Source organism: Chrysochloris asiatica, unplaced genomic scaffold (assembly GCF_000296735.1).
Source record: "Chrysochloris asiatica unplaced genomic scaffold, ChrAsi1.0 scaffold00030, whole genome shotgun sequence".
In the NCBI taxonomy this organism is placed as follows: domain Eukaryota; kingdom Metazoa; phylum Chordata; class Mammalia; order Afrosoricida; family Chrysochloridae; genus Chrysochloris; species Chrysochloris asiatica.
The window spans coordinates 3897104-3913938 of NW_006408548.1; the positions used below are offsets into that span (position 1 = coordinate 3897104).

General features: G+C 42.8%; 1 protein-coding gene across 1 annotated transcript in view; it reads right to left on the bottom strand.

Moving 5' to 3' along the window:
* Positions 1–292: 292 nt before the first annotated feature.
* GPD1L (glycerol-3-phosphate dehydrogenase 1-like) overlaps positions 293–16835 on the bottom strand; it is an 81270-nt gene continuing 64727 nt past the window's right edge. Inside the window, exons 5-8 of the mRNA XM_006851590.1 lie at positions 15113–15225; positions 4654–4887; positions 4238–4344; positions 293–389 (exon numbers count right to left, since the gene is read on the bottom strand). Of these exons, the coding sequence (XP_006851652.1) occupies positions 293–389; positions 4238–4344; positions 4654–4887; positions 15113–15225 (551 nt within the window). The remainder of the gene's footprint in view (positions 390–4237; positions 4345–4653; positions 4888–15112; positions 15226–16835) is intronic.

Here is a 16835-nt window from a genome sequence, read left to right on the forward strand (position 1 = left end):
TGTGGAAATTTCTAAAAGTAGTTTTTTAAAAGGATCTTTCATTTGGTTCCTAGAAAACTTGTAAAATGAGACATTAGCATGCCCTCGCACATACATGTATGTGTGTTTCACTGCTGCACAGTATATGTTAGCCAATGAACTGCCTCACAATTCAAAAATGAATCTGTAAAATTGCAAACACATCCTTGGTGGGATTACAGCCAACCAGACATCTTGCCAAAGTCCCGTTTCCACTTGATTGAAAAGACTGATGGGAAATGAGAACTTCCCCCAACACTTTGTGTGGTTTGATTTATATGTGCTCTGGATGGCACTGGAGACAAGAAAGCATATCCTGAACGGGTTTTCCTTCATAGCAGATCTGATATACTGCAGTAAACAATGGAAACCTAAATGTAGAGAAATGGGGAGAGGGGAGGAGAGACAAGATTAGATCATGTGATTTAGTTCTTTTGTCCTGCCAAACAGGTTGCAGATTAGTTAGTGTGCTACTTGGCAAACAAAGTGACAACCTTCTTCACACCTTCACTATCTATTCAGCAAAGAGCATTTGAAGTGTGACCGTGAGGTGTGGCTACAACCCAGTGTACACCCTCTGCCTGATCTAAGGTTGGAGTGCAAGCCCTACAAATAAGTTACGTCGTAATCCTTGGGGTGGGGGGGCATTGGTGGTCATTTACAGATGAGCTGTGGTGCAGGAATGGGTCCAAGTTTCTGCCAGTATTTTCAAAGACTGGAAGACAAATTTTAAACTGTAAGGAGGTTATTGCTCTCCCTTCTCCAAAAAAGATCAGTTGCAAGGAGACAAGGCAGCCCACACATCACCATAAATAATTCAGACCTGCAACACTGCTGTAAAGAATCAACGTGGGGACCCACAATTAGCAAAGCACTGATCTCATGCTGGAGGCTGGATAGGCTTTGCCTTTCCTTGTAAGTGTGAACACAGATAGAAGGGAAAGTATGAAAGGGATGAGGGTACAGAAGTGTGGGCTACTAATCCACTGGGAGAAAAGACCACAGCTTCTCAGCACATGGCTGGTTCATCAAAGGTTCTTTTTTAATGGCAGAAATTACTAGGGAAATAAGTAAGTTCATTTTAATCAGGCACACACACATAGATATTCAAAGTGAGCTTGACAAAATGAATAGTCTTCAAAGGCCATTGGGAAAATTAACTGGTAGAACCCTATAATAACTTCAGTTACAGAGCTCAAACAGTCCTGCTGTGGCACTATAGGATAAGCACTAGATAGCTAACAGCAAGGTCAGCAGTTCAAACCCACTAGCTGCTCCTTGGAAACTCTATACAGGGTCACTATGAATTGGAATTGACTCGATGGTACTTAACAACAACAACAACAATGACAAACAGTACTGATGGATCACACTTGTGAGATTCAATCACTATGGGTCCACCACCTGTCTGTCAGTTTGTTGCACTGTGGACGCTTGCGTGTTGTTGTGATGCTGGACGCTATGTCACTATGATTTTAAATATCAGTATGGTGGACAGGTTTTAGTAGTTTCTGATCTAAGTCAGAGTAGGAAGAAAGGTCTGACAATGTACTTCCAAAAGTAGCCAACGAGAACCTTATGGATCACATCAGAACACTGTCCAATTTGCTGCTTTGGAAATGTCATCAGGAGGGATTAATTGCTGGAGGAAGACATCATGCTTGGTGAAGTAGAAGCCCAGCAAGTGTGCCTTTTGGCGAGGACTGGAACACTAGATACAATGGAGGCAAGTTTCACCGGCTTGGTTGTACTTTTTAAAATAGAAGCTATGGCACCAAGGAAATCTGTATGTATACAGGGTCACTGTGAATCGGGATCGACTCGATAGTACTTAACTACAATGAAAAACAGTACCGATGGATCACACTTGTGAGATTCAGTCACTGTGGGTCCACCACCTACCTGTCTGTCCGTTTGTTGTACTGTGGAGGTACAGTACACCAAATGGTACATACAGAGTGACGCCCAGTCAAGTGTCAAGCCACAGATTCCTATGGAAAGCACATCTTGATAGCACATGGCTACCATTTAAAAACTGGCTGGAACCTCTGAGACTATGGTCGGTCCCTTCAGATCTGGAAATGAACTCACTCCATGGCTCAATTTTCAGCCAAACAATAGACAGGTCTATAAGGGGAACCATAACCCTAGGGACATATACACACATATACAGATTAGGATAATCTACCATTTAAGATCAGAAAGGCAGAATTTCCCCAAGGACAAAGTTTAGAAGGGTTAGGGAAAGAAGGAGTCATGGAAATGGGAAAACCAGGGAGGAAGTATGGTCAATGATGTTATAGTGTGGGGACTGCAATCAATGAGATGAAACAAAATGTGCAAGAATTACTGAATGCAAAAGTGATCTGATCAAAAAAAAGTGATCTGATCTGCAACCCTTCAATTAATTCACAAACAAAAAGTTTAAAAACAAAAAACTCTGGCTAGGAGCTCATCAACATCAAACGCCCAGGTATTTTCGAGGACTTAAAAGTAATAAAAACCAACTCCTGATAAATACGGTAATAGTTATTAAGGTAGTCCAGCTGTACATAAACACATCATTGACTCCAGCTAAGTCTATAAGGAAACTCATGCCTGTCAGACGTATTTTCCTTTTAGTCACAATTCAAAGGTAATTTTCCTCCTCTAGAGGCCTGTTAATGAACTTCCATCTCTGCTGGGCAGGTTTTTAAAGTCATTTCAGCAAAGTAAAGTGGAAATTAAAGAGGGAAGACAAATGCTCTGTCCACCCTCATTTTCAACTTGCAATATGGAAATCCATGGCTGATTATATTTGTATTGGGAAAAGGAGACTGAGCTGAGCTGCAGTGTGAGGTAAGGAGGAGTGGCGGGGAGCAGCAGACATCTGGACTGACCTGAAGGATGAAGAGGACAGGATTCTAGGTCGTGGCAGACACCACCCATAACCCAGAAGCCTCCTGGCTCAGAGAGACGAGTACGCTATGGATTAACCATAACCCATAGCATTAATACAGCATACAGCTCCCTGCTTTCCCGGGCTACCATACTGTCTCTCTCCCAAGAAGTATTATGGAAGAATTGGAGAAAGAGAGACAGAATGTGTTGCATAAGCACTGATTAGGCTTATGATTATCAAGGGAGGCTTGACAAGTGAGCAAGACAACAGGTGGCAGGGTAAGGCAGGGGCTGGGGAGTGGCCTCAGTGAGCATGGACAGCTTTCATGGTGCTGCTGCGGTGCATTCTTAAGGCGTGGCAAGCCAAGCTGAGCCAACTCCACCTTTAACACCTGGTGAAGGGCACTGGGGTCTGGGCAGTAACAGAAATAATACCAGTTGCTGTGGTGACCCAACTCATGGTGACCCCATGTGTGTCAGAGTAGAACTGTGCTCCATAGGGTTTTCAATCTTTTTAGAAGTAGACTGCCTGACAGGCCTTTCATCCAAGGAACTTGTGGGTGGACTTGAAGTGCAGGTTAGCAGTCCAATTTGTTAACCATTTTATCATGCAGGGACTCCAGAAATAATGTTGCTTAAGTGCCGTCGAGTCGATTCAACTCATGGCAACCCTGTATAGAGTTTCCAAGGAGTGGCTTGTGGTTCAAATCAACCTTGTAGTCCAGTGCTTATCCTACAGCATCATACAATATTCTAAGATGGTTCCAACCAAGTGTGCTTACATTCATCCACACACATGAACAAGGCTATTCATCAAATGTCAACACAAGTTACTCCTGATGGAGGAATCAAAGGTATTTGTCCTTCTTGCTGAACTGTCTGATATTGCACTAAGGAGAATATATCTTTTTAGAAAAACAACAATGTAGTCACTGTTTAAAGGTTAGAAACTCAGGGCATGGAATTCTTACCAAACACCCTGAGGTTACAGCAAAATTTCCACCCTGGCATTTCATCATGTGCTGAATCCTTCTCTCAACCTGAGCTTGGTTTTATGTAAATACTTGTTCTCAGGTTAGGCAAGTGTCTTCCGCCATGATGTTCACACAAAGAACTGAATTGATCCATTCACATCCTAAGCACACTTGTTAAGAGGTTTGTACTCATATGCCCTGGACTGGCCACTGGGGAGAAGTGGGTGGATGGACATTTATCTGGTATGCAAACACATCACTGACTCCTGCTAAGTACATAAAGAAATTCTGCCTGTCAGAGATATTTTCATTTTAGTCACAATTTGAAGGTAATTCTCCTTCCCATGGGCAACAGGAAGACTTACTTGTCAATCATTCCCTTCTGCTTGAGGATGCGGTACACTTCGGCAGAAGTCTGAGGTCCCTGGAGTTTCTGCCCATTCAGCATTTCCTTCTCCAAGTCTTCAATGGTCTTTAAAACAAAGGTTAAAAGAAGTAAGAAATAAAGGAGGAAGAAAATCTCCAACAGTGACCAGAGAATCACTTATTTCAAGAGGTGGATTGAGGTGGAGAATTTCGAGTCCCTGCTGCAGACCACAGAAAGAACATATGCAAGATAAAGGACCCAGGAGGTCAGAACTTTGAGGTGAAGACAGAACAAGCCCAGAAGACTACAAATGCTGACATTTCCCCTCACTGGGCTATGTTCACACCCAGCTAGGAGTCTTGACAGAAGAGGGAGGATAGAATAGAGTTGGGGGGAGCACAGGTGAGGGGTTACCTTTCCCGTCCTGGCAAATGCCTCAGCCACCCTGCGGTTTCGGCCTCCATAGCAGGTAGTGATCAGGTCAGCCACCCCACAGCTCTCCAAGAAGGTGGCTGTGGACACCTGGCCCGTGCAGAAGATTTTGGCAAACGAAATCATTTCCATAAGTCCCAGACGGATGACTGCAGCCTTGGTGTTGTCCCCACAGCACAGGCCATCACAGAACCCGGCTCCCACGGCGACGATGTTCTGCAAAGGAGACGGCAAAGCTGGGAGTGTGGTCTCAGTGGGAGAGAGATCAAGGCAGGGACACACTGGGGGACATCAGCTCCACCTGGTCCAGGACAACTCCTGAGTTTGGCTTTTGCATATGTGGGTCAGGCAGAGCTCAACTTGATGTCAGAAGGAAAGCAGCAAGCAAGGAGTGGTTGACAGTCTGTGCTCAAATGCTATATGGACACACTGCTTTACCTTTTGTGAATTTTTTAATTGAATACTATCTGGGAGTCTTGGGGTTGCGCTGTGGGTTAATGCACTGGACTGCAAAGTTGATTTGCAGGTCGGCAATCTGCAAGGTCGGCAGTTTAAGCTCACCAGCTGCTCCTTGGAAACCCTATACAGGGTTGCTATGGGTCAGAACTGACTCGACGACACTTAACAACAACATGGGAGTCCCTGGGTGGTGCAAACATTTAACATGCTTGGCTGCTAACCAAAAGGTTAAAAATTCAACTCCACCCAGAGGTGCCTTAGAAACAAGCCAGGTATCTACTTCCAAAAAAAATCACAGTCTCAAAAACTGTATGGAACAGTTTTACTCTGGATCCAGATGGAGTTGCCTTGAGTTGGGGTTGACTTGATAGTCACTGTTTTATTTTAACTAAGCTGTAACATTCATACACTCCTGATGTGGCACTGTAGGATAAGCACTGAACTGCTAACCACAAGGTATGTGGTTCCAATCCATCAGCCGCATCTCAGAAACCCTACATAGGGTCACTATGAGTCAGAATCGACTTGACGATACTTATTAACAACAACAATGGAAGACAGAGCATGTCTTAAAGCATCAGTTCTATAAAATGTGAGGGATAATAGACTCTCATTGATTTGGCGATGAGAGAGAGAAGAGGAAGGGCTGGTTGGTCCGAAGTGTGGTGAGACCTGGGGACTCCTGAGCCCATGGACAAGGACATAGCCACAGAGGGCTAGAGATGAGAGTGAAGGATCCAGCTGATATGAAGTGAGGGGAGATGCACAAGAACACCCAAACTTTCAGACAGTACCCATTTGACCATGCTTGGATGGCTTGATGATCAGAACTCGACTAGAGGAAAATTTTTAAAAAATACAATATTTTTAAATAAAGGAAACAAGTGTAAATTTTGATGGATGGACTATAAAGGCATGGAGTGAGTGGCTTACAAGTATTAAGAGGGAGTTTAGTTTCACAGTGTGCGGGGGCAGGTAGAAAATCCTGATTGAATAGTTTTCATCTTGTCTAGATGGGTCTGGTAAAAGGAGATGGGGATAAGATTCTTATGATTTAACAGTGAATAATTGTTATCATGACTAATTTTGACTGTCATAACTGTAAAAGTATTAAGTTTTATAACAAAAAGTGGGGAGTAGTTAATCTTTTAGTACAGGAACAGGGGACCCTAGGACCACCAAGGGAGAAGAGCATGAGTGGAATGTGGGATCCTCTCCAGAGAAGCAGCAACACCAGAGATGGAGGCAGAGATGAGGAGATGGAGAGATAGAGCAGCTGAGGACTTTAGACTCATGGAAAGAGAAAGGTTATGTGCTGGTGGCTAGGAGACAGGCTTTCAGAATGTGCCCTTTGGTTGTTTAAATGATTATATATATATTCTGAAGTGTTTTTGTGAATATCCCACCCCCTCCCCCAAAAGAAAAACAAAACAGAGGGAATAGAAGCAAATGTTGAGTGATGATGCACAGAGGAGATTGTTATCATTGCAAAGAAATGACGTACGTAAAACCAATGTTCTCCCATGTAAATTATCACTCAGTTCACAATAAAAACTTGTATATTAAAAAATGTGAGGCACCATCAATAATAGCAAAGATCAAAAAAGTAGAGAACAATAAGTGTTGGTGAGGATGTGGAGAAACTCAGACCCTCCTACATTGCTGGTGGGATTACAAAATGGTCCAACCACTCTGGAAAACAATATGGTGTGTTCTCAGAAGGTTAGAAATAGAGATAGCTTATGATCCAGCAATTCCTCTACTTGGTATTTATCCAAAAGAAATATAAGCTATAATGCAAGTAGATATATACACACCAGTGTTCATAGCAACACTATTTATAACAGTAAAAAGATGGAGACAGCCTAAACGCCCATCAATGGAAGAACGGATAAACAAACTGTGGTACATACGCTACTTTTGATAAAATACACCATGGAATACTACGCTACCCTGAAGAACAACAAAGAAGCAGGAAGCCACCGCATAACATGGATGAACCTTGAGGACATTATGCTGAGGGAAATCAGTCAGTCACAAAAGGAAAAATACAGCATAGAGCCATTATTGTAAAAGATTAAGAAAAAGCACCCACACTGAAAGGGGGAAAAATTATCTTTTAGCTACAAAGGCAAGAAGTGACTGGCTTACAAGCTTTCAATAGGGAACCTAGCTCCAGAGGATACAGGGAAAGGTAGAACCTCCACTGAATTGTTTCCAACCGGTCTGGATGAGGTTAACAAAAGGTGAGGGGGAAAGGACTCCTATGGTGCAATAGGGAATGATTGCTATCAGGTCTGACAATGAGTGTTGGAAAGGTAAATATAAATGTTTGGTAACAAAAGGAAAGGAGCTGCTGATTTTACAGTCAAGGAGCAGAGATTCCTGGAACTGTCAAGGGAGAAAAGCGAAGTGCAAGATCCGGTCCAGAGAGGCAGTGACACTAGGAATGGAGGCAGAGGCAATGATGTGGACAGAAGGAGTGGTTGGGGACTCTGGACTCAGGGAGGCAGAAGGGTTGTGTGCTGGTAGCTGTGGGGCAGGCGTGTGGGGTGTACCCTTTGGGTGTTTGATGATACATGCAGGGGACTGTGATCACTGCAATGAAACAAAGTACGATAGGATGAATGTAAAGATAATGTTCACCCATGAAAACTAACACATAATTCACAATAAAACCTTAAAAAAAAAAAAGTGAGGGATAAAGAGAAACACAGAACAGACATGGGGTGGGGGGTGTTATTTTTCTGGTAGATATGCTACTTTTGATAAAAATACATCAAACAGCACTGATGTGGCCAGGCTCACCAGGAGAAAAACACATGATAACTTGACACTCACTCACTCAGAGACTAAATGAGTCACAAAATCACTTCAGATGAAAAAACAACAAAAAAAAGCAAAGATTACATGAGCCCTTTGGAAGCTTTCATCTAGTTCCAGTAGATATACAGACAGGAACAATCTCCTCCCTGCCTGGGCCGAATGAAGAGGGTTAGAGAATACAGGATCAGTCTATAAAGGGTTCTCAGTGCATCTTCTTTTCTTCCTCAGTAATAACACTAGAGCTTATTTTGTGGGTACCGGTGATTTTTCTCATTGTGATGGATTCAGAAAGGAAAAACTAGAAAGTTTCTAACAATAAACAGAAGACTGGCATGAACTTATTCAGGTTTTAGATATATCCATGCTACTTTGCGTCCTAAAAAGTTTCCCAATGAGGGTTAGAGCATCAAAAGACAATGGGATAGCTTCTCTCCCTACGAAGGCTGGGCTCCATTTGCTCCTTGGTTCCTACTGATTCAGGAAGAGCTGTGAGGAACTGGGTCTTATGAATATATGGATTCATTAGTTATTCATTTCTTCCTGCATCTGCAAAAGCTTTTCAACCCTTGCTGCCACGCAGCACTGCAAATTGTGGGTATCATCAGCTTCTTGATAGTGCCCATCTACAACTGTGATGGGGTAGTCAAGCACTTAACTGTTTCAGCTACCCAGCATCCTTCCTATAAGTAAGTTATAAAACAAACTCAGTGCTGTCTGACCCAGGGGAACCCCGTGTGGTACAGAGTAGAGCTGCCCTGTAGGATTTTCTTCATGGAGCACATTGCCTGAACTTTCTTCCACAGTGCTGCTGGTGGACTTGAATCACCTACCTCTCAGTTAGTGGCAAAGCATTTGCCCCACCCAGGGACTCTCCTGCAAGGCTGATACTATTACTAGCTGCAGTGAGAGATGAGGCTTCTCGGGCACACAGCGGAGGCGGTGGCCCGAGCTTACACAGTTAGGACAGATAACCTGGACTGAGTCCTGTCACTCTGCTGCCTCACGTTCCACAGACTTGAGGAGGGAAGCACCAACTGTCCAACAACAACAGAGAGAAGAATGTGTCTGTGCGGCTCTAGGGCCAGTGAGTACAAGGGACTGAGGGGCCACCTAGAGTCAAGACAAGAAGGAACTTTCTAGCAGGAAGCACTGACCTCTCCCTGACTCATCTGACTGAAAAGGTTCAGAGGCACAGGCGTGAGCAACTCATCACTGGACAATCCAAGCAGGGCCTACATGGATGGTCCAGAACCCTAAGGCAGTGCTTTTGACCTCTTGGGTGACACAGCTCTCAGAAAACAAGGGTGTTACTTCAGAGGCTGTTAAAGATTATGACCTCCCAAAACACCTGCTGGAATCCTAACCCAAGGATAAAATGAAGCCACCGTCCATAATCTAATCTATTGTAATGTGATCATCAGTAGGTCAAGGCCACACCTAGTGAGGGTAGATTCCAAACCTCAACAGTTTTGAGTTGTAACAACAACAGGTTAGACACAAAGGGTACACAAGGGGTAGGCAGAAGCCATGTGAGGCTCGTCTACAAGCCAAGGAACAAAAAAATGCCTAGATTGACCAACAAAGAAGGAATCCACATGGCCAAGACCCTGAGTTGGACTTTTAGCCTCTAGAACGGCAAGAAAATAAGTTTCTGTCCTTTACAGTCATCCACCCCCTGTGATACTTCCCAGGCATTGGCACTAGGACAAAGGCACATGGAGAAAGTAGATGAGGCGGCCTGGGCTGGAGCTGCAGCTGTCCTCTCAGCACAAAGCTTCCCTCTGGGGGAGCAGGGCATCATGACAGGGTAAGCCCCACTCTTTTGGGGGGTCTCTGGGCCCTGACCCAGCTTAATCATCTTATGGTGGATCTTAAAATCCACATGCTTCCCCTCTACCACTTATCACTGTCAACAGGAAAATAAATACTATGAGCCAGGAGGACTGTGTTTGAATAGCATCGGAGCAGATGTCCTCTGAGATTGCTCAGCTGTGAAAGTTATCATTATCCACTGTGCATTTAAATCTGCTTTAAACTATTCCGGAGCTAAAAATACCATGATTTTCAAAAGACAGATGTGCTTAAGCCCTTTCCCGCTCCCTGGGTTATGGGGATGCTCAGAGACAATCAACCACACAAAGAAGGATCTTTGCAGACAGGAACTGGGGCAGGTTAGACAGGACTCAAATCCTGTCCCAGAGATCATAAAACTGAGAACGAGTTCCTGCTACCTAAAGGTTATGCAAACTCTCCCCACACAGTCAGCATTGGCTATTTCCTAGGCTAGTTCCCCCCACATTTAGCCTAAGGGGAATATCTATCTACAGAGTTCAGGTTTTGTAGATTGGCCTGGAGTAAGGTAGTCTAGTTTAGAGGGCAAGCAGGGCTTGAGATCAAGCCCACCCTGGCTCAACAGGCTGGGCCCCTGATATGAGACTCTCCTAGCCCCACTGTCTAATAGAAGTTTCTGCAGTGATGTAAATGTTTTATATCCACCCTGTCCAATACAGAAGTCACTAGCCATATGCAGCTACAGAGCCTTTGAAACATGTCTTCTGTGATCCAGAAACTGATTTTTAAATGAAATTCAAATTAATTTGGGTCTTGCAGTGGCTCTGACTAGAGACACTAGGAACACAGCTGTTAAGTCCCTCAACGCAGTTAACAACAACAACAACTTCACTGCAGGAGCCCTAGTGGTGCAGTGGGTTAAACACTCAGCTATTAACAGTGGTTCAAACCCACCAGCTGCTACAAGGGAGAATGATGTGTCAATCTGCTTCCATGAAGCCTACAGCTTTGGAAGCCCTAAGGGGCAGCAAGTATTACGCTGCATTCTATAGCATAGGGTCATTATGAGTCTGCATCAACTTGAGGGCAATAGGTTTGACTTTTTAACCCTACTTCAAAAGTGGGACAATGAATCAGGAAGGCAATACAATAGAACCGATGCTTTTGAATTGTGGTGTTGGCAAAGAGTATTAAATATACCATAGACTGCCAAAAGAACGAACAAAGCTGTGTTGGAAGAAGTATAGCCAGAATGCTCCTGGGAAGCAAGGATGGTGAGACTCTGTCCTCACATACTTTGGACAAGTGATCAGGAGGCATCAATCTCCAGAGAAGGACATGCTGGGTAAAGAAGAGAGTCAGTGAAAAAGAGGAAGATGATCAATGAGATGGATTGACACAGAAGGTGCAACAATGTGTTCAAACACAGCAACAACTGTGAGGATGTTGCAAACTTAACTGGGCAGCAGTGTTTCATTCTGCTGTACATAGGGTTCACTCTGAGTCAGAACCAAGCACCACCCCATTGCAGAACTCTGCGACAATGGAATGTCATGCACCTGTGGGAAAGACTGCTGGTTTATCCCTCAATTCCTTCTCCCCTCTCTCAGGGTAATAATCCAGTTAACTAATTGTGTCTGAGAACAACTGTGCCCCACAAGATTTTTAATGGATGGTTTTCCAGAAGTTGACCACTACCTTTCTTCCAAGGTGCCTCTGCGTGGGTCAGACCCTCCAGTCTTTCAGTTAGCAGTCAAGTATGTTGACAGTTTGCAACATGCAGGAAATCCTCCAAAGTAGGGGAGCTCCTAAGTTTAATCCAAAAACATGGTAGCCCTGAAAAAGGGACTGTTTCCAGCTTCCCTTGCAGCCAGGTATGGTCACATGATTAAGGACTGTTCAATGAGGGAAAGCCAAAGGATTTGGTTTGACTTCTGGGAAGATTCTTTAAAAGATAGCTGCCAAATGTCCTTTGTCCTTTTTTTTTTTTTCCACTCTGCTACCAAGGGAGGCAGATGTGGTGGTTGGTGACTTTGTAGGCATATTATATACACAACTTCCAACATTCACTGTATTGTATATGTTGTATACTTTCAATGGATTCAGTGTAATGGACATAAATCATACTTCTACAAATTCGATTCAAAAAGAAAAAAGAGAAACCTTCCTGAAGAAGACATTAAATTAGCTAAGAGGAAAGGAACATGCTGAAGCAGTAAGACCACTGGTGCTAAATGACTACACATAGTTCCTTTCCACTTGCAAAACCTTCTACCCTTATAGTGAGCTGTTAGCTTTATTTTCTTGTAAGTGAAATTACCTCCTGTCTTTGAGCATAAAACAGATAATGCAGTCTTTATGTTTGTTCATTGTTGGATAATATGAAGGAAGATTATTACACATTGTTAATGTGCAAAAAGTGAAACTATGTGTCAAACTACTCAAACAGTAAGCTCTCGCTTTTGTTTTTTTTTGTTTTGTTTTAAAATGAGGACACACACCTACGCACACTGGCTAAGAAGTTTAGAAGGACAGGCAGCAAACATCAGTAGTGAGCATCTCAGGGCACTGGGGTTATGGTGCTTTTCCTTTCTTCTTTATACTGTTGTGCTATGTGAACACCATAACATCAGTTTTGTAATCAGGAAACCAACCACATAACAAAAGCATTTCTTACGTAATGAGAGCTGCATAGGTTCACTCCTCTTGCGTTGGCAGGCGCCTGGATACAAACCAGACAGAAGCCAAGGACTACATAGCAACCAAACAACACCGGATTAAGACTCTGGAAGCAATGCATTCAAACCCCAACTGTGCCAATAATTGCTACTCAAGAGTCATTTACTCTCTTTGGATCTCCATCTCCTTATCTATATGCTGCAGTGGCTTCACTCAATTACTGCCAACGTGCCTGTTTCCTACTTTTCAAAAACCCCAATTCTCTTAAAAGCAGATAGGAATCATAGTAACGGATTCCATCTCAAAGGCTAGCCAGAGGAAGGATGAGAAATGGAACTCAGTTCCATCTGCCTCCATCCTCCATGAACCACTTTCCATAATGGTGTCTTTTGATATCCAGTCCATTGCAAATGATAGCGAATTCACAGGACAGAGTAGAACTACCCCCACGGGGTTTCTGGGGCTGTAAATCTTTATGGAAGCAGTCTGCCACAACTTTCTCCCTACAGTGTTCGGTTGTTTCAATCGTCTTTCACTGAGCAGTCAAGCACTTAACCCCTGAGCCACCAAAGCTCCTTAATTTCAAGTTGTCGACCCATACCCATTAAGTGAATTCTGACTCATAACAGCATGATAAAACAAAGCACAACTGTCCTCTGAGGTTTCCAAGTCTGTAGCTTTTAAGGAAGCAGACTGCCACAGCTTTCTTCAGCAAAGCAGCTAGTGGATTAGAACTGTGACTTGTCAGTTGCCAACTGAGTGCTTTAACCACTGTGCCAACAGGGTTCCCTTTTCCCATAATGGTGGTTGTTGTTGTTGTTAAGTGCCATCAAGTCAGTTCCAATTTATGCAGTCACCACTGTATAACGTTTCCGAAGCTCGTCATCTTCGAGGGAGCAGAAAGCCTCATCTTTCTCCTGCAGAGTGGCTGATGGGCTCGAACCTCAGAACTTGTGGTTCTCAAGTCCAGAGCCACCTATAATGATTGCTGTTGTTCAATGCCGTCTACTTGGTTCTGACTCATAGTGATCCTGTTTCCAAAGAGCAGCTGGTGAGTTTCAACCACTGACCTTGTGGTAGGAGGGGTAAAGTCACTTACAGGCTTCCTGCCAGCAAAAATAAACCGTAATTCTAAGTCCACACATAAGACTTCTGTTAGCAGAAAAATTTCCAGAGCTCTCAATACAGAATCTGTCATCTCATCCAGAAACCTCCGATCTGAGTAGAGCTTTACAGCTTTTCTCTAGAACACCAAAAATACCCAGTCACTTAAAAACAGCTTTGGAGATGCAGAGCCCAGTGCTGAGCAATTAGGCATTCAGGATGCCCCCTGCTGCTGAGCGGTCATTAGTTTAATGAAGTACTATTAAAAACACATAAAAATTGCAACCAACAAAAATAAACAAAGCAGCCACCGCCAGCATTTAAAATGTATACCAGGGCCTGCATGCTGTGTGAAGCATGGTCCATATGAGCATTTAGAAAATATGGGTGGATGTTGGCCGGGAGCCCAACCTTTAATTGGCTTTAAGTTTTTAAATTCTCAATGAATTAGGACAAGTGACCATTACACCCAATATTCATTTGAGAAGCTGGTTTAAAATTGACAAGGGAAAAAAAAAATTATCAGAAAGAATAGCAAGGCATTCTTTGGACTTAGGCCTCCTTAGCTTTTTTTTTCAATCTCTGCAATTCTCACCTGAGAAAGTTAGAAAATTAGGTGAGTGTCAAGTTGTCTAAAACGTCTAACTTCCCAAGAAAAGTGATTTTTTTTTTTTTTTTTTTGCTTTTTGCTGCAAAGGAGATGACTCAGTGACTGAAAGGGGCTCTTTTTCACACTGAGAGCGCTTTTTTCCTCTCCTTCTTTTTCTGGTAGATGTCAACTACCACAGATTTCAAGGGGAGAAGATAAGGTAACTGCTGCCCAGTCCCAGAGTCAGGGCAGAGCGAGGGACTGTGAGCAAGGCTTCAAAAGACAAAAGCGAACAAGTCTGGTGCACAGATCCAGAAACCCTTCTTTTTACCCTGGTATGGCGCTGCAGGATAAACACTCGGCCTCAAGATTAGTTTGAAGTACAACGTCGGCAGTTCAAACTCACCAACTGCTCCTTGGAAACTCTATACAGGGTTGTTATAAGTCAGAATCGACTTGAATGATGGCACTTAGCAACAAGAAGTCACTGATCACTAGATACTGCTTCTTTAATCTCATCGTTTTCCTTTATCAGCAAAGATACAACTTCTTAGACAAACCTTCACTGGCAACAGGAATTTTGTGTGTGTTTTTTTTTTTAAAGAACAGACCAAACCAAGACAGTAGGCTAATTCAAGGGAAACAAGTCCCTTTTCCTGCTCAAAATAACAGAAATATATGAGTGAATGAACAGTGAATAAAATCCTACAATCAAGGCATTTTCAATGATGTCCAACTATTAATGGTGCCAATTTCTCAACGAACAAGACACCATAATTCTTCCAGATCTACAAATACAAGTAAGCACAATCCACCCAGGAAAGACTGTGACAGAACAGGAAGCTTTAAACAGGGCTCTCAATTCACTATTCTTCCCTGAAATGAGTCCACAGAACACAGAGTCCATTCTTCAGGACTCCATTCAATAATGCTAACATTTGCCCGGCATGATGAACTCCTCTCCTGGAGGAGGAATAACAAGGCTGACGTTACCTTAAGAGCGCCACAAAGTTCAACAGTGTCCGCATCATCAACTACTGTAATCCGAAAATTTGGAGTCTGCAGAAGTTCCTTGAAGAGAAGACCATTCTCCATCACTTTGCTGCCTATTTCGAGGTTGGAGAGAATGAAAATTAGTAATAGTCGTGAATCTTAATTTTCACACCTAACTCAGTTTAAGGAGCCCTAGGAATAAGCATTGGACTATGAACCACAAGGTCCGTGGTTCAAACCCAACACATGGTCACTGTGAGTTGGTACCAACTCGATGGCACTTAACAACAACAACCAAGTGGCTCTGTGGTTAAGTGCTCAGATGTTTACTGAAAGGTTGCTGGTTCAAACCCACACACTGCTCCACTAGAGAAAGTTGTGGCAGTCTGCTTCCATAAGATTATGGCCTTAGAGGCTCCATGGGACAGTTCTGCTCTGTGCTGTAGTGTTGCCGGGAGTCAAAGTCAACTTGATGGCAGGGGGTTAATAAAGTTTAAAAGAATAACTTCTAACTGTTCTTTATAGGAAATTAAAAATATATAGAAAAAATATAATTAAATTAAAATCTCTGATAATTCCACCAGGAGTAATCATTAACAGCTTGGCATTCATCTTTAACTTACAGAAATATGATCTCATAACCTCCTGTCCCCGTATCTTATGATATGAATAATTGTCTATACCTTTTTGGCTTCTCATCTGTGCCTTTGGACAAAGGTAAGTTCTTTTGATCTTGTATAATTGATTTTTCTAAGGAGCAATTTCCTTTTGGGTACTTTTGTTTATTTTGGTTGTTGTTAAGTGCTGTCGAATCAGTTCCCACTCATAGCGACTCTGTATAAGCTTTCCAAGGAGCCACCAGTGAGTTTGAACCGCCAACCTTGTGGTTCAAACTGAATTTATAGTCGAGTGCTTATCCTACAGCTCCACACAAGGACTCCTTAGCAGGAAGAGAGAGTGGTGAATTCTAGATCACTTCTGTCTGAAAGCTGGTTTCTGGAAGAGCTTCAGTGACAGGTCAGAAGGGCCACAGTCAGAGAGTCCTTCAGTCTGTGAGATCAAGAAGTCTGATAGTTTTTGTGAATCTGATTTTAGATGTGTGTGAATACACCTTGAATACTAACGGTAAACAGAGAACTAACTGTATTCACACTTCTGGTCTCTATCATATCCATCAAGAGACAGCTGGTGAGTAGCTGAGAATACACCAATATACATTCATCAAGTAAATATAAATACAATACCACAATATCTTAGAGAAAATAGACAATTTCAGTTTACACAAAGAAACAAGACAGAGTACCTCAAGCAAGTGACAAACTAGAGAGTCAGAAAATATAGGACCAGAAATGGTATCAGAACCATAATAAATATCTATACTCCCAATGAAAGAGCCCCAAGATATATAAAGCAAACCCTACTAAAATTGGAGAAAGAAACAGACAAAGCTACAATACTAGTGGGAGATCTTAATATGCCACTTTTGAAAAAGGATAGAACAACCAGAAAGAAACTTGACAAAGATAAAGAGGAACTAAACAACACAATTAACCAACTTGACCTCATAGATATGTACAGAGCATTCAACCCAACAGCAGAACAATACACATTCTTTTCCAGTGCACATGGAACATTCTCCAGAATAGACCGTGTGTTAGGCCACAAAACAAGTCTCCATAAACTTTAAACATCAAAATACCACAAAGCGTCTTCTCAGACCACA